The 25,344-nt window shown below is 37.3% G+C and overlaps 1 protein-coding gene across 1 annotated transcript in view; it reads left to right on the top strand.

Annotated features, from left to right (window-relative positions):
* Nucleotides 1–25,344, top strand: part of USH2A (usherin) — a gene marked incomplete at its 5' end in the record, with an annotated part of 618,561 nt that overhangs the window by 73,421 nt on the left and 519,796 nt on the right. Inside the window, 2 exons of the mRNA XM_082703057.1 lie at nt 7,346–7,529; nt 21,170–21,333. Coding sequence (XP_082559183.1) covers nt 7,346–7,529; nt 21,170–21,333 — 348 coding nt within the window. The remainder of the gene's footprint in view (nt 1–7,345; nt 7,530–21,169; nt 21,334–25,344) is intronic.

Here is a 25,344-nt window from a genome sequence, read left to right as displayed (position 1 = left end):
AAAGCAGCAGTGCACATTAGAAGCTACATTAGAGCCACATTGGTTTTAATATGCCATTCAATAACTTGAACAGAGGTTAAAAATGCTGCTTAACCTCCATTAAGTATTTTAAAAATGCTTTAATTTAAAATTATTTGGAGTGTGTGTACATATATGAATGTACACATGCCCACACTAATAAATACAGCACTAAATATGTTTTCCCAGTTCGTTTTTTTCGGTGCTGGATGACCTCGTAACGTTCAGCAGCAAGCACTTAATCAGAGGCGAGGCCGGGAAATGCAGGGAAGGATGTCAAGGCATCCTGAGCCGGTGACCCACCCTTGTCCTTGAGAACCAGAGGCAGAGAGAGTTTATTGAGGACTCTGTGGCTCTGGAATAAAATAAAGGCTAATTTATAATGAAAACAGCTTCGTATGACATGTTTTGTGCTAATAGGACAATTCCTCATGCTTTCCTCTGATATTTACTTTTGGTTTTGTTTTATAATTCATACAGACTATTAGAAAGTAAAACAAAGTATCTTGTTTCATTAAGAAGCATATCATATTTGTTAAGTAATGAGCTCATAAACCAAAATTGCATGCAAGACCCTTCCAATGGAATTGGAATTAGATGGCTGATATTCCATTAAAAATCAGTGCATCAAAGCTGAGATCCAGTTAGGCCACCTATCCTAGTGTTTGATGAAACAGCTTTGCAGAGGAACATGTTTTCCACAGAGAGACCTGGGCCTTAGAATAAGAACCTCTTCTCTGATAAACCACCAGGAAAGAATTTTGTCATAAGCAATATGGACCGTAATCTCAGGCACATCCATGGGGGTGGGGCGAGAGTACACTGACAAGTCATTATTTAAATTGTAATTTAAGGAAAATCCCACTTTCCTAGAATATTGCCTCATAAAAATGGCAGCCTATAAAAATAGGTAATATTTACTGAGTGTCTGCTGTGTGTCAGGCCCTGGAAAGGGGTTTTATCTGAAAAAGTCCCGTTGAATATGCACAATATTTATAGGCTGGGAGGGCCAGTACTTTCCCACTTTATAGTAGGGGGAATGGATTCTAATTCAGCAGAACCATTTACAAATCTAGGTCCAACTGACCTCAGAGTCTGGACTCTGAAAGAGTAAAACATTTTTCTGAATAATGCAATATTTGTTAATCATTCACTCAAAAAATATTAGAGGGTGATGTAAAAGAGATACTTGTATTAAAATTGTTTGGAGCCTCCCCCCTCGCTGAAGCTCATTCCCACCTGTGATTCTAGTTGACTGCTTTAGGTCCCAGTGCATCTCTGTTGTGTAGAATCTGAATAATAGTTATAAAATGGAAATGAATAGAATTCCGAGAGACTACTGTGATCTGATAATGAAGAATTGAACTGAGTTGTCTAGAAATGAGATGATCTCCATGGCCTAAGTTGGAGAAATTTCTGGGATGGTGGCAATGGCATGGGAGAGAAACTTTGGAGCATATAGTTGATAAGCACTGAGACTGAGAAAAATGGGAACAAAATATAAAAGTGTTTCTGTGGATTGTGAATACACATTATATGCGTTATAACTCCCAAGACATAATCATAGCTGTCATTACTTATGCTTATTGTTGTTACTGAATTTGATTTTTAAAGAAAGGCATTTAGAGGTCCTTCATGGATATTCCCATAAACAGGAAAATTAGGGGGTTTTCTTTAGATTTTATTTTTTTATTTGACACAGAGAAACAGCAAGAGAGGGAACACAAGCAAGGGGAGTGGGAGAGGGAAAAGCAGGCTTTCTGCTGACTAGGGAGCCCAATCCCAGGGCCCTTGGATCAGGAACTAAGCCAAAGGCAGATGCTTAATGACTGAGCCCCTCAGGCATCCCCAAAGATTACATTTTAAGTATATTGTTCCTGGTTTATATACATTCTCCCTGCTTTCCTTCCTGATAGGCTAAGCCATTCTGACCAATCATCCTATGACTCACAGATTTATCTTTACTAGTTCCCTTAAAGTTTGTTTGGTACATTTGTGTGACTTCATCAAATGTGCTAAAGAGATCGTCTCATATTTTAAAGGGTAACGGATATCCAACAGACCAGGCAACCAGCCACCTACCCATCTAGCCATCTACCCATTTCATTCACATGTCCATGTTTCCAGTAAACATCTATTGAATACTTTACTATGTACCAGGGTCTATGCTGGTATAAGATATACAATCATAAATATATTAAGGAATTTGCTTTAGTAGGAGAAATGGACCTGTATGTAAATATAACACAGTGTGACAAGTGCAATATTAGAAATGTCCGATTAGAGAAGTAGTAAAGTGAAGGAATTCTTTCACTCTCGAAGTGTGGGGGATATAGAAGAGTTACTTGAGAACATGATTTCTGACACGAGATTTTTATTTTATTTTTAATTTTTTTTCTGACATGAGTTTTTTTTTTTTAATTTACATTTAGTGCTGATAGCTTTTTTTAAAAGATTTTATTTATTTATTTGATAGAAATCACAAGTAGGCAGAGAGGCAGGCAGAGAGAGAGAGGGGAGGAAGCAGGCTCTCACTGAGCAGAGAGCCCGATGCGGGGCTTGATCCCAGGACCCTGAGATCATGACCTGATCTGAAAGCAGAAGCTTAACCCTTTAAGCCACCCAGGCACCCCCCTGACAGGAGTTTTTAAAGCAAATAGGAGTTGGTAAAGTAATCAAGGAGAGAATAGCAGTCCAGGAAGAAGGGATAGGAGCAGAGACTTTAAAATATGTCTAAACTAGGGGGGCACCTGGGTAGCTCAGTTGGTTAAGCAACTGCCTTCGGCTCAGGTCATGATCTCAGGGTCCTGGGATCAAGTCCTGCATTGGGCTCCCTGGTCAGCAGGGAGCCTGCTTCTTCCTCTGCCTCTGCTCCTCTCTCTGCTCATGTTCTATCTCCCTCTCACAAATAAATAAAATCTTTAAAAAAAAATATCTAAACTAGGGGCACCTGGGTGGCTCAGTCTTTAAGCATCTGCCTTTGGCTCAGGACATAATCCTGGGGTCCTGGGATCGAGCCCGGCATCGGGCTCCCTGCTCGGCAGGAAGACTGCTTCTCCCTCTCTCACTCCCCCTGCTTGTGTTTCCTCTCTCACCATCTCTCTCTCTCTCTCTATCAAATAAATAAATAAATTCTTTAAAAAATTTAAATAACAAAACATATCTAAACTAATTGAAAAGTTTTAAAAAACTTTTAAATATGAAAAATTATACCTTGTGTTGAATAATATTAATATTTATAAAATTATTGACCTTTGATCAACTCTATGAATAATAATTTCAGCATTATTTTTATATAAAATTACCAAAATGGAAGAAAATTATTATTGTTTTAATTTGAAAATTAGGATCACTTACTATAGTTCATTCTGAAAATACTGATTTTTAAAATAATTACTTAAAGCCTCTTGTTCCTTGGTATTGGTGAGCCACAAATTTATCCCCAGACTCTTCTCTTAGTATTATGTCCATTCTCTGGCTTAAGGTGAGAATCATTTCTTCTAAATGGCTTATAATTAGTGCTTAGCCTCAGCTCTGCCCTCCTTTTCTGAATAGGGCCTAGGGGTTAAACTTGTTTTCTTTCTCCCATTTCAAGACCTTGGCAAAGCCTGGTTGTTCATGGTCCTCAGGAGGGACATTGCTAGGAAATGGGCTCTTCTTTTATGCCCAGGACAGTGCTGTGCTGTGCAAATAGCCACTACAGGAGATAATACTGGCTGCCTTGCTAATAACTTTGAACTCTAAGAATTCTGCAAGTCTTCTGGATAAAGCAACACTATTTTATAATATGGGTGACTTTTTGCTTTAACAGCAAGACACGTTGTTTTTCCCATTAGACTTGTCTTGTTTGGGACCAGGAGCTCGCTGAAATAAAACTGGGGAAAATAACAAACTTCAGTGGGCCGATCAGTACTGTATATGTGCGAACTCTCTGCACTGCGTAATGTAAGAGAATAGCATCGTCTTAATGATTGTGCTTCACAATGTGGTACGAAATCATTCATGGATAGAAACCTCCAGAAGATCAGTTAAAATGTTATGGACTGAGGATGTGGAACACGACGTGGAGCTAATGGAAGGAGATCAGAAATGTATTGAGTGAAAGAAAATTGAGGTCAGTTATCTTTAAGTCACACTCTGGAGTTGAGGTTTAAGTAGGAGGGAAGGGAAAATGTTGTTTTCTATAGTTGGAAGTCATAAAAGGAGAGGTAATGGTCTAGAATTAGGCACATTCAGGTAAGGCAAGAAGTAATCACTGAGCAGGAAGGTACCTGAGTCATCCTAATTAGAACTGCTTAAAAATAGGACAACTAAAATACTGGTGGGATTAACCTTTATTATCATGCTCCAGAGAGGAGGAGAGGAATTAACCCCAAGAAAATTCCAATGCAGGCTTTTCTTTGAAGACCAACCTCCACGTTGCTGTCTCCCTGGTTTTTGTGTTTTTGTTTTTCATTTTTGTTCTTCTCTGTGTATATCTCTGATCTTTTCTATGGAATTTTTTTTTTTTCTAAAACTTGGACAACCCCATTGTCTGTGCTAAAATATGCCCCCTTGCCTTTACGGATTTATCTAATAAGTCATTTCTAGTAAAAATCATCTGTAATTGTTCTAGAATTCTCTGTGGCTTGAAGCTATTGCAATAAGTCCAAATTAATTCTACTTCTAAGTATCTGTGTTAATGGGTGATTTATCCAAATTGGAGAGCTGTTAGTACATTCATGATGCCATCATCAGGAATTTAAGGACCTAGGTAGCTTCACAGGAAGAAAAAGACATCGGATTACAGCCATAGTGTTCTTGAATTCAAAACAAAAGATTTTGAAGTGTGTGACTTTGATTGTATGATAAATCCGGTGTGAGAATATATATTAATTTGCACAGCTATGCTTCTGGAAACACATATAAGGCCAATTGCTATAGTGGATGCAAAGAAAGAAACGACATAATCTAGTTGCCAATTACTCTAAAACATGACAAGATCAGCCTGTTCTTTCCAACAGATTACAATGGCACTGATTTTGAGTTTCTTCCTTTTCTTTGAGCATGATCATTTTCTATTTGACTATTTCTGAAACTTTCTAAGGAGAGAATATGCTGGGCCAGGGAGAAGACATACAAGTTGTGGATGGCTATGAAAGAATGGCTTGTTTTCAACCAGAGCCTCAAATGAGATTTATAATATATTCCAATTACTTTTTGTTCTCCCTATAGCATAGTGATACACGGTGGATTCACTTTCTCTCTGTCAGTATCAGTGATATATACCTGAGTTAGTGATTATGATAATTGTGCAGATCATTTTCATTTGTCAGAACTTTATTCATCAGAATCTTTCTGCATTTCAGTAAAATTCTTTGTAACACTATGCATGTGCTTGTGTGTGTATGTATGTGGAGGTGCATGTGTATGCACAAACACACTTGCCACACAACACCAAGAACCATTTCTCCTTCATATAACTGCTCCATTATTCTACTGTCTAATGCCTTTCTAATGTCATAGCTGTTGGTTATATGAAATTTTAAGTAACATGAAGATACTTTGGATCATCTTCCTAGCTCTTCTGCTATAAGAAGCAAATACGGTTTTATAATTAGCCTAAATTCTATGGGTTTTTAACTATAATACTTATGGAAATCAATGCCTACTTATAATTTGGTACGTCTGAGTGACTTCATCAAATGTTTAAGGAGTGCCTGCTTTGTGACAAGATGTTATGAAACTGGAACAGGCATGTTTAAATTGGCCTAGAGTAGGTTACTCAAGGAAGTCACAAGACCTGGTGTGCCTAGGAGTGAGCTAAGCAGAAAGGATATGTCAAAATAATTTCAGCAGACGGACATGCCAGTGACAAGGCATGTAGGTATCAAGAAAGGAAGAAGTATGACTGGAGAGACTGGGTTGGGAATGAACAGTGAAATGACGCTGAAGATAGAGGTGGGACCTGCCAGTGGGACTGGAGCTTGGGTTAAGGATTTGGATTTTTGTTCCCCGAAGGGAATAGGAAGTCATCAAACAATTTTCAATTAAGGAATGAGGTGCTCAAACTGCATTCTGAAAAAATGTTTTTCCAGCTACACTGTGAAGAAACGATTGGAGGGAACAAGAGGGGTACCATGAGATGAGACGGTTTCTGTGTGAATCTGTTATTTGTTGACTCTATTATTTTAGGAAGTTTGTTAATCTTCTTAACCTTCAGGTTGTCATTTAGGGTGAACATAATAACAATGCCCGAATTATTAGCATTGTTGTGAGGAGTGAGATAATGAATACCAATGCCTCTGGTCCACTGTGTTAACTATAATAAGTTTGGTAGTGACTGTGACTAGGGAGATGGCAGTGGGGATGGAAAGGAGAAAGTATCTTAGAAGATAGTATCCATAGGACCTGGTGCTTAATTAGATGTATGGGGTAGAGGGAGTATGTATGTATATCTATGTATATTTGCTATATCTATATAGTATATCATCTATACACTAGATGTATGGTGAAGGACTCGAGGGTTGCTACTTTTAGCAAACTACAGAATTCTCAGTTAAATAAAAATTTTAGAAAATCACAAATTTTTGGTATAAACCAATATCATAGACTTTTATGAAAAAACTCATTTTTTATCAGAAATATAAATTTAACTGGCCATCTTTTATTTTGTCTGGATATCTTCCCGAAGATGTCACAGGGTTCTAGGTTGAGCAGTTGAATTCATGTTGGTCCTATTTGCTGGAATGGAGATATTAAAGGAGGACTAGTCTTTAATGGAAAGATCATGAAGTAGATTTCATTTTTTTAAAAGTTTTTCAAGATTTTATGTGTTTATTTGACAGAGAGACACAGTGAGAGAGGGAGCACAAGCAGGAGGAGTGGGAGAGGGAGAAGGCTTCCCACTGAGCAGGAAGCCAGATGCGGGGCTGGGTCTCAGGACCCTGGGATCATGACCTGAGCCTAGGGCAGATGCTTAACGACTGAGCCACTCAGGCACCTCTTCTGAAGTATATTTTAAATGCATTGAATTTGAGTTGCCTGGGAGACACTCAGGTACAATGTAAATTATTTACTCAGCCCTTTTTTGGTTGTAATTGACACATTTTTTGTTGTAACTGACACACTAGTTACAGCTGTAGCCACATTTGAATTGGGCATTGGGAAGGGCCATGATAGCATTCTAGTTTTGGTGTAATCAAAACACTACCTTTTAAAGAAAAGACTGGATGGCAAATATATATATATACACACACACACACACACACACACACACACACACATATATATATGTACACACACACACACATACACACACATAAACTTTTCATTTCTTTATTTCCAGGTTTTTATCTTTCTCCGGGCAATGCCCCTGGTTGTCTGCCATGTTCATGCCATGTAACAGGTGCCGTTCATCACATCTGTAATAGCCTAACTGGTCAGTGCCTTTGCCAAGACACTTCCATTGCTGGACAAAGTTGTGACCATTGTAGAGACCTTTACTTTGGATTTGATCCTCAGACTGGAAGGTAAATATATTTAATAATATTTAAATATATGCATTGAATTATATTTGTAATTACTTTGTCTCCTAACAATGATTTTTTTCTCTTTTTTTTTTTTTTTGTAAAAAGCAGTATTTTCTGTCCTCCTTAGTTTGTTGATGTATTTTTGACTCTTTGGTGCCTGCATTTCATGAGCATAATAGTAATCTTTGAATATTTCCTAGAGTTCCAATGTATAGGTTGTTGTATGTTAATAGACATCCCTTGTATTAAGGTCTGGGAATATTTAACTAGATAAAATCCTTTTCCCTCAAAGAACTTGCAGTTTGGATGGAGAAAGACAGATAGAGAAATAGTCATAGAAATAAATATGTACACACACACACACACACACACACACACACACACACTGTAAGGGTTAGGATACACAGTATATGTATATAGAACCTTGATGTGGCCCCTGAATTTATTGCTCATTTATTTATTAACTTATTGCATCCATTTATGTTGTCCTTGCCTTTCTAATTTACACTGAAAGATGAGTAGGGGGGAAAAAGAGAAAAAAAAATCAGATTAAAATGTATTTTTTGTATCAAGTGATAGGATTTTTTTCCTAATGTGTAAAGTAGGTTTTGAAAATAAATTACCCACTTTTCAAAGTTACACAGTCTTTAATGTTATACTTCTTGTCCCCTGTGTATCTATGGGCATTTATTTTCATGCATGTGTGCTCACTGCTGTATTTTTGAACATGTGCTGGATTGCCTATTCCATGTGTGTTTTTTGGGTTCAGTCAGATTATAAATTTGTCTAGGGTTGGGACTGTATCCATGAATTCTTTGGCATTCTTATCCCCCAGCAGTAGTATTATGCTCTGTACACACCAATCAAAGATGTTTCTCAATATGCGTGTGTGTATTTATAAATATAATTGCTAATTAGTTAAGGGTTTGAGATTATCTGGGCTTTTTTCAATTCGTTGTCCCCTGCTGCCTGCCTTTTGGCTGTTACACTCTTCATTAGCACCTCGATTAGGGTTTGGACAGGGTGACAGTTTAAATTATTGAAAAAGAATTCAAAACTAGTGCATTTGGCTTTCTACTAAAATCCAATGTGATTTAAAATCTTTCACATGGTATTTAAAATATTTATTAAGATAATTCTTGCTGTTATTATATACCTTTTTTTGTTTTCTTAATCCATGCTCTTCAACTTCTGTTACCATTGGAAGGAATATCATCTTGATGGTCTGAAAGCATTAATACTCCTTTCTACAGATTCTAAATCATTCTGAATGAGTACAGAAAACACATAGTAGAGTAAATGTTAAATAAAAAGTATAGCCAGGATTTTGTAGTAAAATTAGGACCAATTATTGTACATATTATCTCTTCTATGTACTTTTCAATGGAAGACCATCTAACAAATTCCCTAGTTAGAATTCTTTTTTTTTTCAATTTTTATTTATTTTTTTAAAATTCTCTTCAGTGTTCCAGTATTCATTGTTTATGCACCACACCCAGTGCTCCATGCAATATGTGCCTTCTTTAATACCCACCACCAGGCTCACTCAACCTCCCACCCTTTGCTCCTCCAAAACCTTGTTTTTCAGAATCCACAGTCTCTCATGGTTTGTCTCCCCCTCCAATTTCCCTGAACTCCCTTCTCCTCTTTATCTCCCCATGTCCTCCATGTTATTCCTTATGCTCCACAAATAAGCAAAACCATATGATAATTGACTCTCTCTGCCTGACTTATTTCACACAGCATAATCTCTTCCAGTCCCGTCCATGTTGATACAAAAGTTGGGGATTCATCCTTTCTGATGGAGGCATAATACTCCATAGTATATATGGATCATATCTTCTTTATCCATTCGTCTGTTGAAGGGCATCTTGGTTCTTTCCACAGTTTGGTGACTGTGACCATTGCTGCTATGAACATTTGGGTGCAGGTGGCCCTTCTTTTCACTACAGCAGTATCTTTGGGGTAAATACCCCATAGTGCAATTGCAGGGTCATAGGGAAGCTCTATTTTTAATTTCTTGAGGAATCTCCACACTGTTTTCCAAAGTTGCTGTACCAACTTGCATTCCCACCAACAGTATAAGAGGGTTCCCCTTTGTCCACATCCTCTCCAACACATGTTGTTTCCTATCTTATTAATTTTGGCCATTCTAACTGGTGTAAGTTGATATCTCAATGTGGTTTTGATTTGACTCTCTCTGATGGCTCATGATGATGAACATTTTTTCATGTGTCTGTTAGCCATTTGTAGTTGGGATTCTTAAGTTGGTTTTTCACTCTTGTCTACCTCTATCTCTAGGTTTCTTATATTTTCCATAGTCTTTCTGACAACGTTTAATTACCAGAGAAAACTATTCCCCCAATCTACTCTCCTCGTTGGAATATTCATGCCCATCTATGGCGTTTTGTGCCAGTCTCTTACCCATTTCCTTTCTACTGGTAGTTTCCTTTCTACTGTAGTTTTTCCTATTGTTACCACTAAAATCCCTTATTTATGACCAGATTTATGATGATCTTAGCTTTTTCACTTAGCTTTATTTAAGTGACTCTGATTTCTTCAAAGAAATCATCTTTTCATCTTTTCTTCAAAGTTCTTAAATTCAGGTTGACTTTTATCCTTTCTGCTTCCCTGTAGTTTAGGTTTATCTACTTATCCTAGTCCCCATCCAAGTCAAATTCAGGATCAAGAATTATTCAAGAATGGTGTTCTATCACCTATCACTCTGTAGAAGGAGTCACTAACATTGGGATTGGACTCCTTGGATTAACTGAGGAAAAAAAATGATAATTCTTGGGTTTAAATTTTAACCTAAATTGATGAGGAATGGGGAGAGCCAAAGCAAAAAACAAAACCACCACCACCACCAACATATAAACTGCATTATTAGAAGGTGCTGAGGTGGAAATCAAGAAGGCAAAGCTCAGTAAAATAAAAGGGTTGAGTGTAGGCTGGAGTTTTTGAGACTTCCAAGTTTCCATTCACTGAGAACTTTATCAGAGGCATGGTCTTTTCCCCCCTCACCTCTCATTCATTTAATTACTGTCCAGCAACCAATTTTCATGAACATAACCAGGTTTTTGTTTTGTTTGTTTTTGATCACTTGGAATTTCTTTACTTCTCACATCTTCCTAATCCCAGAAATGATACTCTGGGAATACATCACAACTGTCCAGTCCTCTTGTCTCTAAATTTTCTCATAATTGGCTCCCAACTTTTCTCAAACCTCTCATCCATTACCCCTACCTAATGTTCTTGATCATCCCCATTCCTCTTTCTCATCTTTACGCCTACTCTGAGCCTAAACCACCTCAATCTTGACTCTCTTGAGTAATCTGAGTGCTATTAAAAGCTCTCCTTTCTGCTGCACTGTGGGTCAGCTCCAGGGGTGATGAACTTGCCCCTGCCCTGAGCCTGGGAGGACTTCAAAATCAAGTGTCTGTGTTGACTGGAAATACCGCCATGTATTTGCTTCTCTTCCTTGTGCTTTCTCTCCCTCTTTAAACTATTGCCAGTCTCTTCAGTCCTTGTCCTTGCAGCCAATCTTGCCCTCTGCCTCAGAAGCTAAACAGACAGAACCAGACATAACTATCTCCAGATTATCTTCTCTCCAGCTCCAACTTGTCTACATTATCAAACATTGTCAATTTTAAATCTAGACTTCGAAGAAAACAACATAAAATTTTTAATGACATATGGCCTATCCTTGATGTATCCCCTCATGTTTTTCTTCCCTCGCTCTGTTCTCTATCTCCCCTTTATATCTCCTTCTTCCTCCCTCTGAACTTTACTCCATCAAATCCTCCCCTTATTTTAACTTAAAACTCTCCCTCCTGGCTATATCATAACTATCTACAAATAGACTCTTCATCCCCATCCCAAAGCCTCTTCTTTTGACTCTGCCCTTTCCTGTGAGCCCTGGAAGTTGATCTCTACTCTCTCACTCTTCTGCCACTTACTAACATTTACAGAGTAGTCTTTTTCTTCTGCATTTTTTCCCTACTTCTCATTAATTCCTCACTCACCATATTTAGTGCAAGTGTTAGCAGAATTTGCAAAGTGTGGACAGCAAAGAACTAGGTAGGTGACCCTTAAAACACTCTTCCAAATCAAAAAAAGTAAGATAGCCAGTTAAAGTAGATAAAAATGGGTTGAGGAAAAGATAAGCTTAGAGAGAAGGGTTTCACTGGAGGGAGAAAGTAGGGGTCACTGGTGTCTCTCAGTGAGAGGTTCTTACTAGATGAATTGCAAGGTGATATGTGTCTCCCAAAGTTGAGGAGACCAGTGAACTGATACATTTCTTAGACCTGAAAAGATCTGAATGAGGAGAGACAATTTGTCAGGGAAGTTCTCTGATTATTTTATACTCCCAAAGTTTTTCAGGTAAGGAAAGGAGTATAGTATTTGTTATGACTAGATAAGGTCTACAAGGAAGAGGGAAAACATGGGGTTGGTTATCTTAACAGTTGTGCAAAAGTTTAGCTAAAGAGCCCCAAGAAGAGAAAAAGATGGGATTCTGGTGGGTTAAAAAAATTGGTTAGCAACCATTTGGAATAGAGATATATCTGAGTTCTCTAAAATTATAGGTAAGAGTTACCTAATAGAGGGAGAGAGATCAATAAAGAAATCATAAGAGTACAGCCTCCAGGGAAGAGTCAGGTTTGTACACTGTGGGAGAAAGCACCCTGCTTTGGGTTTTGCTAGTCTTGGGGGCTCCTACCCCTCCTCAGGCCTATGCATGAGAGAAGAGGAAAGTAATAAAAGGAGCAGTAGTAAAACTCTACCTTCTCTGGTTGTAGACTTGCTGTTTTCATTACATCCTAGCTAGAAATAAAGGTGAGAAGTTTGTTCTTTAAATATCTATTCTTTGAAGATTGGATTATTAACTAATATAGTGGACTAGACATTTTATTGCCTGTATTTAGCCTATTTTTTCCCTTCAGCTTTATTGAGATATAATTGACAAAGATATATATATTCAAAAGATCAGGGAAAGAGGAGAATAAAATTGATTTATGATTGCTTCTTATGACTTCTGGTTTTTTAATGTAGCAATTATTTTATTGTCTTCCCTATTTTTTAAAATTAGCTTTTTCTTTGGCCTCCAAGATCTTATCTCTTTGTTTTCTCTTTTCCTGGTTACTCCTCGTTAATCTGCCCATTTAATCTACATATTTGTGTTTATGATTTCAGCCACTTTTTAATCAAATCCCCAGTATATCGTCATCTATTCCAATCTCTGCCATGAGCTCTAGACCTATAGTTACCTATCTCTTTGGGGTTTAAGTTTGCATGTCTCTCTTTCTTAACACAGCCAATACAGAACTAATTCTCCCTTATGTTACTTTCCTCATTTCCTCCCAAAATGAAAATAAAAGTCTGGAGACATCTCATGACATCATAATATTGGTGAAATGATATAAACATTTAAATTTAAATCATACCACCCATATGTGAGTGGGGCTCAGGATCCTCTCAGATTAGACAAGATTGGTTCTGATATTGAGCATAGCTTGCTACTAGAAAGAGCTATTGGAAGTAAGAGCTACCATATATAATGTAGCTTCTCTGAAATGAATAGAAAGAATAAAGCTTCCCATGACCATTTGAGGCTGAAGGAAATCAGCAGGATTTGTCCTCTGCTAAATCAATCAGATGGAATGCCTGTGCTTTGAGTTGACCCTCATATTCCACTGATGAGTTCGACTGTCTCTTTTCACTTTAACGTTGATAATCATTAGAGAAGAAATCTTCCAGCACAGAAGGTCATAGAGAAAGATATTTCAAAATGTGGCAATGAGAATTGCTTGAGTTTATACTTTTGCTCATCATTGAGAAGAGATAAAAATGGATTTTATTCTTTTTATGTTTTCCATTCCTTTCCTGAATGATATTGAAATCTCTTTGTTGACTTCTGGTTGTTATTGTGTATATATACTAACACTGACTATTTTGAAAATGTGCACAAAGATGACTAAAATTTATGGGATTCCATTTAGTAGAAGGGATTTTTTTCTTGAAGGAAATGTTCACTTATAGTTTAATAGATAGACATATTGCATGGGAAAATAACTATTGATGCCCTGATGACTATTTTTTTTAAATAAAGAAAGTCAACTAAAATCAATCAAATCTATTTTGAATTATGGCAGGTACTGATAAATATATATTTTTTTCACTAATATCCAAAATTCTGCAACAGATTGTCAATATTTTATTGTTAAGCAAGGAGAAGATGCAAGTATCATTGTATCTCCTTCTTGATTTAGAAAATAAATTGACTTTCTCCTCTGCTTTCTCCATTTATATAGTCAAGGGACCTTATTTAACCCTCCATGAAGTTCACACATCAGCCCAGCTCATCTCCGTTTCTTTGTTTTGTTTTGTTTTATTGTATACACTTATGTTTCCTATATTTTCCCCTTGGTTTACTTCCGAGACTTTTCATATACTTCCAAGGGCAAAAGAAATAAAATAGGTCCTCACCCTAAACTGCAGCAAGAACAGCAAAAACCCACCAAATACAAGAGTAACAGGCTGGAAAAACATTTGCCTGTTTTCAACCAAGTGGTTCATTCTTGAAAAGTTACCTATCACAAAAAGGGGACATGGGTTTTAGAAAGCTGATCCAAGTGCCAAAATCACTGTTTACCTCTGACATATAAAGCAAACATGATTTAATCAGTATTGAAAACAATGAAGCAAAAAAAAAAGTCTGCCCACTCAAAAATCAATAAAGAAAAAAGAAGTATATCGTATTTGTCTAAACCAAAACCAATGAGACAGAAATGGGCACATGCAATTCATCTCAATTGGTACTTGAGACCCATATTAGACACACTGTACACCCTGGTACTGCCCTCCAACATGACCTATAAGTACAATTCTTCCTTCCCATGGTCAAACCTAATCTAGCCCACAACCTGGTACAACACTCTTACATACCACTCACATACCAGATTCCCCCAAAGTTTCTCCTCTAATGACTTCTTCTCTTTCTATTCATTAGTTGTATTTTGTCTTTTTGAGCCTCAAAAACCTAGGACCTGGAAGTGCCTCTACTGGTCTTTTACCAGCTGACACACACCAAACTTTAATTTTCCTCAGAGAGTGGGAAACTGGGATCTGGGCTGGTCAGAGAATCTAAAGGTTCACAGACCTAAAACATACAGTAAATTAAAATTCTTCTATGACCACATTATTTTTGGTTTTACTGCAAACAGTCTCCATTTGAACACTGAATTATAGATCTGGTCTGTTAATCTTTTCACATGTGTATTTCCAATTGATCTCTATTGGTCTTTCTTTGAGAACCAGATCAATGGCTTCAAATGAAAGCAGATAATTTACTTGGCAACTTATGTCTGTTCGTGGTGCGGGAATACTGGGGAACGTGCCTCACAGATTCGTGCTTCAGGATGACTCTTCATTAGACAGCTGGTGCTTTTCCAGGGTGATAGGAGTGAAAGGGATATATACTTCTCATCATCTAGCGATCTAGCCATACAAAGTAGAGGCAGAGTTCCCAGAAAGAGAGCCAAACCCTTGAGCCTTACACTCAAGACTGTCACATTTGTTACCTTTACCTTATTCTATTGGCCAAAGTCAGTCATACATCAGCCCATATTCAGGAATGGGGAAACAGATTTTACTTTTGGATGATGGAATTGTGCAGTTGGTTTAAAGGACCTACATAAAGAGAGGGGTAAAGAATTGTGATCATTTCTACAATCTCCCATGACCACTAAACAATATATTCTTCTTTCCTATAGATTCTGTATGATTCTCTAAGAAATGTCCATTTTTGTGAATTAGTAGCATTTGTTCAATGTGGTATAATAACAGTAACTCAGTGTTGGGCTTCAGGATGTCTGTGTTCCAGTTTTTTGCTTCTCCTCTCAACCAGGCATATTAGGCTCCTATTATTGCTATAATACATTACTACAAATTTAGTAGCCTAAAATGATGTGAATCTATTTTCTCACAGTTCTGGAGGTCAAAAGTCCTAAAGAAATTTATCAGGCTAAACTCAAGGGTGAGCAGACCTATGTTTCTTTTGGGTAGTCTAGGAAAAAAATTCATTTTTTTGCTTTTCCTAGTTTGAAAGGCCACCTACATTCCTTAGCTCACGGCTCCTTCCTTCATGTGCAAGACCAGCAGAATAAAGTTTTCTCTGTTTTCTGACCTCTGCTTATGTCCTTCCAATTTTTGACTCTTGACTTTCACCTTCCTACTTCTTCCTATCATCATGTGATTACACTGAACATTTTTGGATAATCCAGGATAATTTTTTCATCTAAGGATTCTTAGCTTAATCCCATCTGCAAGTTCCTTTTGCCAAGTAAGGTGTCACATATTCACAAGTTCCAGCTTTTAGGACTTGGAGATTGTTCAGGGGTCATAATTTAACCTACTGTACCAGAGTTCAACAAACTATGGCCTGCAGGCTACATCCAACCTGCCATCTCTTTGTGGAAATAAAGTTTTATTAGAACACAGCAATATTCATTCCTTATGTATTGTTTATGAATGCATGCATGCTGCTATAGCAGAGGTCTAATGGCCCAAAAAGCCTAAAATATTTATTCTCTGTTTCTTTATAGATAAAGATTGCTGACCCTGTAACCAGATTCACTGTCACCTTGGGCAAGTTGCTTATTTCCACTAAGCATCATAAACCATAGCTTTTTAGACTTGGAAAGAACCTTAAAGTAATTTTGGTTAAACTCTGCCCTATCCATTTTTCTGCACAAATCACCTTTTCAGAATAACTAGTCACTCAGTTTCTGCTTGAAACCATGGAAATGAAAAGAACCTCTGTCTCATGAAGCAACTTGTGTTTGTTTCAGACAGTTCTGAGAAAGATCATTTCATCCCTGTGGCTTTTTTGCCTAGTTTTAGTTCTGCCTTCTGGGACCACAGAGAATAAGTGTAATCTCTCTTCTATCTGTGAATCTGTTATCATACCTCAAAGTTACTACGTCACTGTAATGTGGAGGTTCAAAAGAGTGATATGAGGGTTCTTCTAGACATAAACATATGTGATATTGTTAATATTGTGAAACTTCTGAGATTTTATTTCTTTTAAATATTTGGTTTTGGTTACCAATATGTTGGACTAGGTGGAGTGTCAATAAAGGGGAGAATGGTAGGGTCTCAGGTGCAGAATCTTGCTAAGCAGCCTCTTCTCTAAATGACAGAAATCACATCCCCCTGGACTCACATGTCATTGTTGCCTGGATGCAAGAGACCTCCCTGATTTAGTCCTGCTGAGCCCCTTTATTTGGGCCTGGAAAGGCTTCACTTCAAAGGGGGGACTGCATTACTCCTCCTTTACCTACTCCCTTCTAGATGAGATGATACTATTCTCACTTCCTCTTCGCTAAGCCGTGTGTATGGCTTTCAGTTCACCTAAAGAGGATTTTCAAACCCCAAATTCCTTTCCTATAATTCTGATCCCAGTTCCAGAGACTCCAATGCTATTCATAGGCTGTGATGAAAGCAAACCTAGGAACCTCAGTGAGATGTACTTCTATTGCAGAGAGGAGACACAATCTTAACCAGGAGGAAACCAAACTCCTCTCTAGGGCAGTCACGAGATCTAAACAAGAGGACTGAACTGAGAACTCCGCTGGCCTTAGCGTGTCAAGCTAAGCCTAGCAGAGGTCAATCTTGAAGAAAGCTGTCCCTTCCCTGGGGGACAGGTTAGCTAGGGGAGCAGATAAGCTGATCAAAAAGAGCTCAAAAGAGCTATATTGTCCTCAAGCTACATGTCACATTTGATTTATCTGTGATGTCCTATTCTGAATCTAAAGCTTTCCTAGTGCTTTATTTGTTCATTTATTCATCCAACAATATTTATTGGAACTTTACTGTGTGCTAGGCTTTGTGCTAGAGACTGAGGAAAGAAAACTCTTGGTCCAATTTCTCCAACTCCCTTTAAAGCTTCTTTCTGTTTTACTCATTAATAATCATTAATAATCCTTGTCTAAATTCCCTCAGCAATTTGAGATTTCTTCCTCATCCATTTTTTTTTATGTTGAGTGGTGTCCCCATCACCTAACTTTCAGCAAATTAGAAAACAAGAAATAACTCCATGACCATCTTTGCTTCTCTTTTCAATTTGTCTACCTCATCCTACTGATGTTACTTACTCAACGTAAGTAAAACTATCCTCCTTTCTGTAGTTGCTTACCATTGTCACATCACCATTTCACATAATCTCAGAATATCTTGCCTCTGCTTACCTTTCCTGTTTAACGTTGTCTGTTACTCCTATGTATTGTGAATTTATATCCAACTTTTTGAATTGCTTATAATCTCATACCCTCTCCTGATGTTTCTTATTTCTCTCTCTCTCTCCTTTCTCCCTCTCTGACTTGACTAGCATATTCCTGCTTAACTTTTAATATTCAGCCAAACATTTCTAAAATTCCTTTTTTAAAAAAACATTTAATTATTTATTTGGTGGGGGCAGAGGGAGAGAGAGAATACTTAAGCAGACTCCCCATGAGTGCAGAGTCCCATAAGGACTTGATCCCAAGACCCTGAGATCATGACATGGGCCAAAATCAGGAATTGATGCTTAACTGACTGAGCTACCCAGGTGCCCCCCAAGATTCCTCCTTAATATTCTTTCTGCTGTCCCATTCCATGATACCAAGTAGTTTTGCTTTTCTGTGCCCACAAAGAATTTTCACACATCTTTATAAATGCTGTATTTTATATTTCTCACTTGACTCTGAGCTCTTTGAAGACAGGGCTCTTTTATTCCTTTTTAAGGAATAAAAGTCCTCAGTGTTTCTTCTAGTCCTGGAAGATAATTGGACCTCAATGAATATTATTTATGTCAATCGATATGTTTAAATAAATTTGATGATACTCATGAATTGAGACCCCGAGTAGAAGAGAGGTGTTGAAAGAGAAATGTCTGTAAAGTGATCTATATCCCAGAATACATCCTTAGACCTCCTGCAGTAGCTCTCCCTCAGATGATGAAGCTTCTGACAACGAAATGTATCACTGAAACATACTCCTTCATTAATAGTGATGTTTTGCAATAATAATAAGCAGAATAGCTCTTTCTCTTACTTATTTGCACAACTGGACTACATTCCATGGAAAGGAAAATGTATGAGGTTTGTGATTTAAGAGACAGAAGCCAATTAGCTTCTTTCCCATTGTACTCAGTAAACACCGAGTTACAGAAGGGCCCAAACAGAACTATAATAGCAGAGTGCTGGCAGAGATTAGTGATGCTTTACTCCTGTTTTGTTTACCATAATGAACTGGTCAATAAACATCACAAATTGTTTATCTATATAAATCTTGACAGATTACTCTTTATGAAATCCATTTAGCAAGTGAGGTTTTCCCATAAGGATGAAAAATGAAGATTTTAAACAGATTGCGGGAGAAGCTCTGACTGTACCAGGAGAGTCAGTGTAATAAAGGTTTCTTTATATTAATATTACAAAAACCATTTATCCTGACAAAATCAATATCACAATTCATCTTAGTTTGGTGTTTCTCTTTCTAAGCTTAAAATGTCTTCTCCTTTATTATGTATAATTTTGTTTTAATAAATGTGAAATATATTTCATTTAGGAGGTGCTCTTGAGAAAGGATAACTTATAAAATGACATCAAACTTGTAGCTTATCTGCTAAAGAGTCTTGGAAATGTTTAAAATTATATTTGAGTGGCTGAGAAATTTATAGGAATCATTTTACTTAAACCTTAATTACAAAATTATCCCTTGTGTCCTTTGCACTAGAAACAAACTGTAATATTCAGAAAAGTCTCCTATGAACTTGGTTCAGGTAAATTCTCTCTCACTGAAGTCAAGCAATTATAGCAAGTCAGATAAGTTAGATATAACAACAGCTGGGATAAGAGACTATAAAATCAGGAAGAGTCACATTTAATTACTCAAAACATTGCATGCTTTCAGAAGCGATTTATTTATTCCATTTGGATTCAGAACTTAATATCCCATGGATATTGACAGAGCCGACTTGGAGTTAAGCGTGTAGCAGCTAGCTGGAAGAAAATAGAACTACATCAAGGAAAGGAATTATGTTATACACTGGAAACTATTACTCTAAATGTACTGTATGTAAAATAAGTGTGATTGTCTCATGAGTGAATGGTAATAAAAACTGAAATACTCAAGAGACACTTATTCATGAGTGGGGTGGTGATATATATATGCATTGGGAGAAGCTTGCCTCTTATTGTTTATGCTTAAGAATATTACATTAAAAGCCTACAAACAATATACTCTAAGTAATGGCACATAATGAAATTAAGAGCAAATCAAATACTTTGTTGCTTCTATAATTCCATTTTAATTTCAGTGCATAATTTTCTTCAGCACTGATACTTAAGTAGCCTAAATAAAACATCTATTTGAAATGGGAGTTCTGATGCATGTCTATACTTAAAGGACTTAATATAGTTATTTGTAGGAGGGAAATGTCCTTTTATCCTGACATAAAAAGGGCAAACTACAGTATAGTAGTTTTCAAGAGAAACTGTACTTTATTTATTCCCAAGGGGATATTAGTTCATAAAACAAATTTGCAGTTTATTTAGCAGTCCTTAGCTTTTATCAGCCTTTTTAAGGGTGTTGAATGATTACCCAAGAGATCACACTGTAGAAATTGCAGGGGGATGAAGAAACTATCCATCCAGCATCTTTATTAGAAAAGAAGGTGAATCCATTTAATGTTGTTTTAAATGTACCACATAGAAAGTTCCTGTTTACAGGTGCGTTGTCTTTTTCCATGTGCTCTTTTTGCACATGGTGGCAAAATTGCTTATCCTGATCAATGACATTGGCATATGCTAAGAATTTGAATAACTTACCCAGAGGAAACAGGTTTTGGATTTTATCATGGCAAAATGCCAGACCAGTGATTTTTACAAGCAACTCTAGGTCCAAGAAATTTAAGTTGGAATGAAGTTTTCTCATTATATTTATATCATTAACATCTTTTCATAAATCAGAATAATTCTCTATTCTCCAACCATTCTGGATAAATGAGTTTAGTTCATAAAATAGAAAATGAAATATAACCTAGATTAAGGCACGGACAGTAGTGGAACTTGTCTTCCGCAAACTCTTCTCTTAGTGAAATATAGTCTTTATAAAATGAAAAATATAGAGTTTCAAGATTTTTAGGGAGGTCCATGGTAATCACACCCAATGTTCTACTTCAGAGCTTGGTAGATACTTAGAAGGATGATTTTTGGGTACCAAATCTAAATTTTTAGTTATCAGAGTAAATGCTTTTGTGAGAAACCAAAATTTACAGTATTCTTAATTGAACAACTAATCCATGAGATGTATCGTGGCATGAAAAAAGCAAAATGATACTCTTTTTTTTTTTTTTTGCCATCAATTAGTTTACAAAGGCAAGGCTTCATAGAGATTTTATTGTAAGCAACATTTTGTTAAAGAATCTTTTTCTTGTTTGATGTTGTGTTTGTTTATTTGTTTCGCTCAAGTGTTCTTTTTCAATATATTGGCTAAAACAGGCCATCTTATTTCACAATGTTATTGATAGATGTAACTTATACTATGAATTATTAATCAAAACATTATTCTCTTTGATGGTTTATTTGTCTTGTTTTCAGATGTCAGCCTTGCAATTGTCATCTCTCAGGAGCCTTGAATGAAACCTGTCACTTGGTCACGGGCCAGTGTTTCTGTAAACGATTTGTCACTGGATCCAAGTGTGATACTTGTGTTCCCAGGGCAAGTCATTTGGATGTGAACAATCCACTGGGCTGCAGCAAAAGTAAGTGAACTCTGGCCCTGTGCTGGTGGGTGGACCGTCACACAGGAAAGAGTGTCGTATTACTCACTTTCTCTGTTGAGAACCCATCAGAAAGGCTTAGGCACAAGGTGGAGAATTTAGGTGGGAAATGAGAAAAAAAAAATTACACTAAATGAAACTTGTGTTCTTTTTTCCCTTGATTAGATTATTGAAATGGTGATTATGTTAGTAGTGGGAAATTTAAAACATTTTGGTAGAATGAAATCGCTAGTGTGGTGATCAGAGTTTGGTTTTCCCCCAGACATTGGACTTCCCAGTGACATAGGACTTCAGGACAAAAATCCACACTACTGGTTAAAACAAAATGATCAGTCACCCCACCAAACAAGGATATTCCCAGCCAATTTTCTGTAACACATGTGAGATTAATTCTTATTTCTTATGAATTAAGTCCTTCCATCCCCCAAATTTTATGGGTACCATGCTATTATTAGTTGCTTATTGATATTGGAGCAATTATCAATGTTCATCATAGCATATCCCTCCTATATTTGATACTTCTCCTGCAAGTTGTATTAGCTGTTTAAATATCTTTCACATTTCTATTTTCAACTCCTAGAAGCCAAAGATTACATCTCAGTATCTTTTGACATTTCAAAACCATTCTCCTGTGCCTTGACTTGACTTCTCAAGGTCACCTGCAGTCCTACAGTTTCATGGCACATTAGTGATTTATTTATATTTACTCTAAGATCATATATCCTTACCTTTTCCAGAATTTCTAAGAAATGCCTGTTGAGAACATGTGGTAAGGAGCCCTCTACAACATATTGTACAATGCGTGTTCTCCTTGGGGTGTCCCTGAGTCACAATGAGAGGGAATGCCTTAAGTCAGGACAAATCATCATAAACAAGCATGCTTGGAACTATGTTATGTATATTTAAGGGAGAGAAAAATAAGTAAGAAAATATTGAGCTCCACAGCAACTGTACTAGATTTTGAGGTAGAGGAAGGCAGGGTGCAGGTAATGATTAACAAGATGCATTCAGATTTTGTACCTGTGTAGTTTATCTTTGGTATCCTGTGTTTTGTTTTTTCTCTGTATGCTAGTATAAGTAAACAGTAGGCATTTAGGCTGCTTTTGGGAAAGGGCTATTGTAATTGCCTTTCTGTGTAAATAGAGTCTAAACATAAATCTGGATTTCACTAAGAATTTAATTAATATTTGCTATTCATTGATTAACTATAGAATTGATTGATCTCTGTGCAACAGGAATTCCAACATATTGCTGTGGATGGCAGTTGTAGATCATCATTTTGTGGGAAACTTACATATAACATACCAAATCATAGTGATTTTTTTATTGGTTCTGTCACTAATTTTGAACGAAAGATTGACATTGCTCCATTTTTTTCTACCTATTCTTACATCTAAGACACAGTCCAGGAACCATACCTCAGGCAAAACTGGACAGTTTAGTTCACTGAACACCAAGCCTACATTTCTTAGTAGTGGTGGATATTTACTTTTGTTTCATCTTTCCTTCTCTGGGCTAAATCTTGTCTTTCCAAATGCTTCCCATTTTTAATAGTTAAAAAACCTTTATATTCCTATTATTCCATTTATACATGGAGTACCTTCACTTGACACACACATATATAGTTATACATATATATGTATATATATACACACATATATCCATGTATATATTTAAATTTTCTCTTTAAAATTGTGACCTTTACTGTTTTTTTCCCATTTTATTTCTTTTCAGTGTTCCAGAATTCACTGTTTATGCACCACACCCAGTGCTCCATGCAATACATACCCTCCATAATACCCACCACCAGGCTCACCCAACCCCCTCCCTCCCTCCCCTCCAAAGCCCTCAGTTTGTTTCTCAGAGTCCACAGTCTCTCATGGTTTTTCTCCTCCTCCAATTTCCCCCAACTCACTTCTCTGCTCCATCTCCCAATGTCCTCTGTGTTATTCCTTATGCTTCACAAGTAAGTGAAACTATATGATACTTGACTCTCTCTGCTTGACTTACTTTACTCAGCATAATCTCCTCCAGTCCCGTCCTTGTTGATACAAAAGTGGGATATTCATCCTTTCTGATGGAGGCATAATACTCTATTGCAAATATGGACCACATCTTCTTTATCCATTTGTCTGTTGAAGGGCATCTTGGTTCTTCCCACAGTTTCGTGACTGTGGCCATTGTTGCTATGAACATTGGGGTACAGATGGCCCTTCTTTTCACTACAGCAGTATCTTTGGGGTAAATACCCAGTAGTACAATTGTAGGGTCATAGGAAACCTCTATTTTTAATTTCTTGAGGAATCTCCACACTGTTTTCCAAAGTGGCTGCACCAACTTGCATTCCCGCCAACAGTGTAAGAGGGTTCCCCTTTCTCCACATCCTCTCCAACACACGTTGTTTCCTGTATGTTAATTTTGGCCATTCTAACTGGGGTAAGGTGGTATCTCAGTGTGGTTTTGATTTGAATCTCCCTGATGGCTAATGAGGATGAACATTTTTTCATGTGTCTGTCAGCCATTTGTATGTCTTTGTGGAACTGTCTGTTCATGTCTTCTGCCCATTTTTTGATGATTATCTGTTTTGTGTGTATTGAGTTTGAGGAGTTCTTTATAGATCTTGGATATCAGCCCTTTGTCTGTAGTGACATTTGTGAATATCTTCTCCCATTCCATGGGTTGCCTCTTTGTTGTGTTGACTGTTTGCTTTGCTGTACAGAAGGTTTTGATCTTTTTTTTTTTTTTAAAGATTTTTATTTACTTGACAGAGAGAAATCACAAGTAGATGGAGAGGCAGGCAGAGAGAGAGAGAGGGAAGCAGGCTCCCCGCTGAGCAGAGAGCCCGATGCGGGCCTCGATCCCAGGACCCTGAGATCATGACCTGAGCCGAAGGCAGCGGCTTAACCCACTGAGCCACCCAGGCGCCCCAGAAGGTTGTGATCTTGATGAAGTCCCAAAAGTTCATTTTTGCTTTTGTTTCCTTTGCCTTTGGAGACATATCTTGAAAGAAGTTGCTGTGGCCCATGTTGAAGAGGTTACTGCCTATCTTCTCCTCTAGGATTTTGATACATTCCTGCCTCACGTTGAGGTCTTTTATCCATTTTGAGTTTGTCTTTGTGTATGGGGTAAGAGAATGGTCAAGTTTCATTCTTCTACATGTAGCTGTCCAGTTTTCCCAGCACCATTTATTGAAGAGACTGCCTTTTTTCCACTGTATACTTTTTCCTGCTTTGTTGAAGATTATTTGACCATAGAGTTGAGGGTCCATATCTGGGTTCTCTACTCTGTTCCACTGGTCTATGTGTCTGTTTTATGCCAGTACCATGCTGTCTTGGTGATCACAGCTTTGTAGTGAAGCTTGAGATTAGGCAACATGATGCCCCCAGTTTTGTGTTTGTGTGGAGTCTCTTCTTGTTCTGTACAAATTTTAGGATTTTTGTTCCAGCTCTTTGAAAAATGCTGGTGGAATTTTGATCGGGATGTCATTGAAAGTATAGATTGGTCTAGACAGTACAGATATTTTAACAATGTTTATTCTTATCCATAAGCATGGAATGGTCTTCCATCTTTTTGTGTCTTCTTCAAGTTCATGAGTGTTCTGTAGCTCCTCGAGTTCCTCGAGTACAGATCCTTAACCTCTTCGGTTAGGTTTATTCCCAGGTATCTTATGGTTCTTGGCGCTATAGTAAATGGAATCGATTCTCTGATTTCCATACTGTTGAATACATTTGTTCAACCACTTATAGTAGTTGTGACTGCTGTTGTTTTGGGTGTGTGTTTCACAAAATTTACAAAACACTGAGCATGCAAATTTAGAGACTCAGTACCTACAGAGGTAGTTTATTCAAGAAAAAAAAAAAATTAGACAAGATTCCTGCCTTTAAAAGAGCTTGAAACATAGTCAGCAGAAATGATGGCTACACTCACAGTAGAAGGGAGTGAACAAAAGCCACAGGAAATGCTGTTTGTGGCATGAGTATGAAGGAAGTCTGC

Source organism: Mustela nivalis (genome assembly GCF_964662115.1).
Source record: "Mustela nivalis genome assembly, chromosome: 16".
Classification (NCBI taxonomy): domain Eukaryota; kingdom Metazoa; phylum Chordata; class Mammalia; order Carnivora; family Mustelidae; genus Mustela; species Mustela nivalis.
This window is presented reverse-complemented; position numbering and strand designations above follow the sequence as displayed.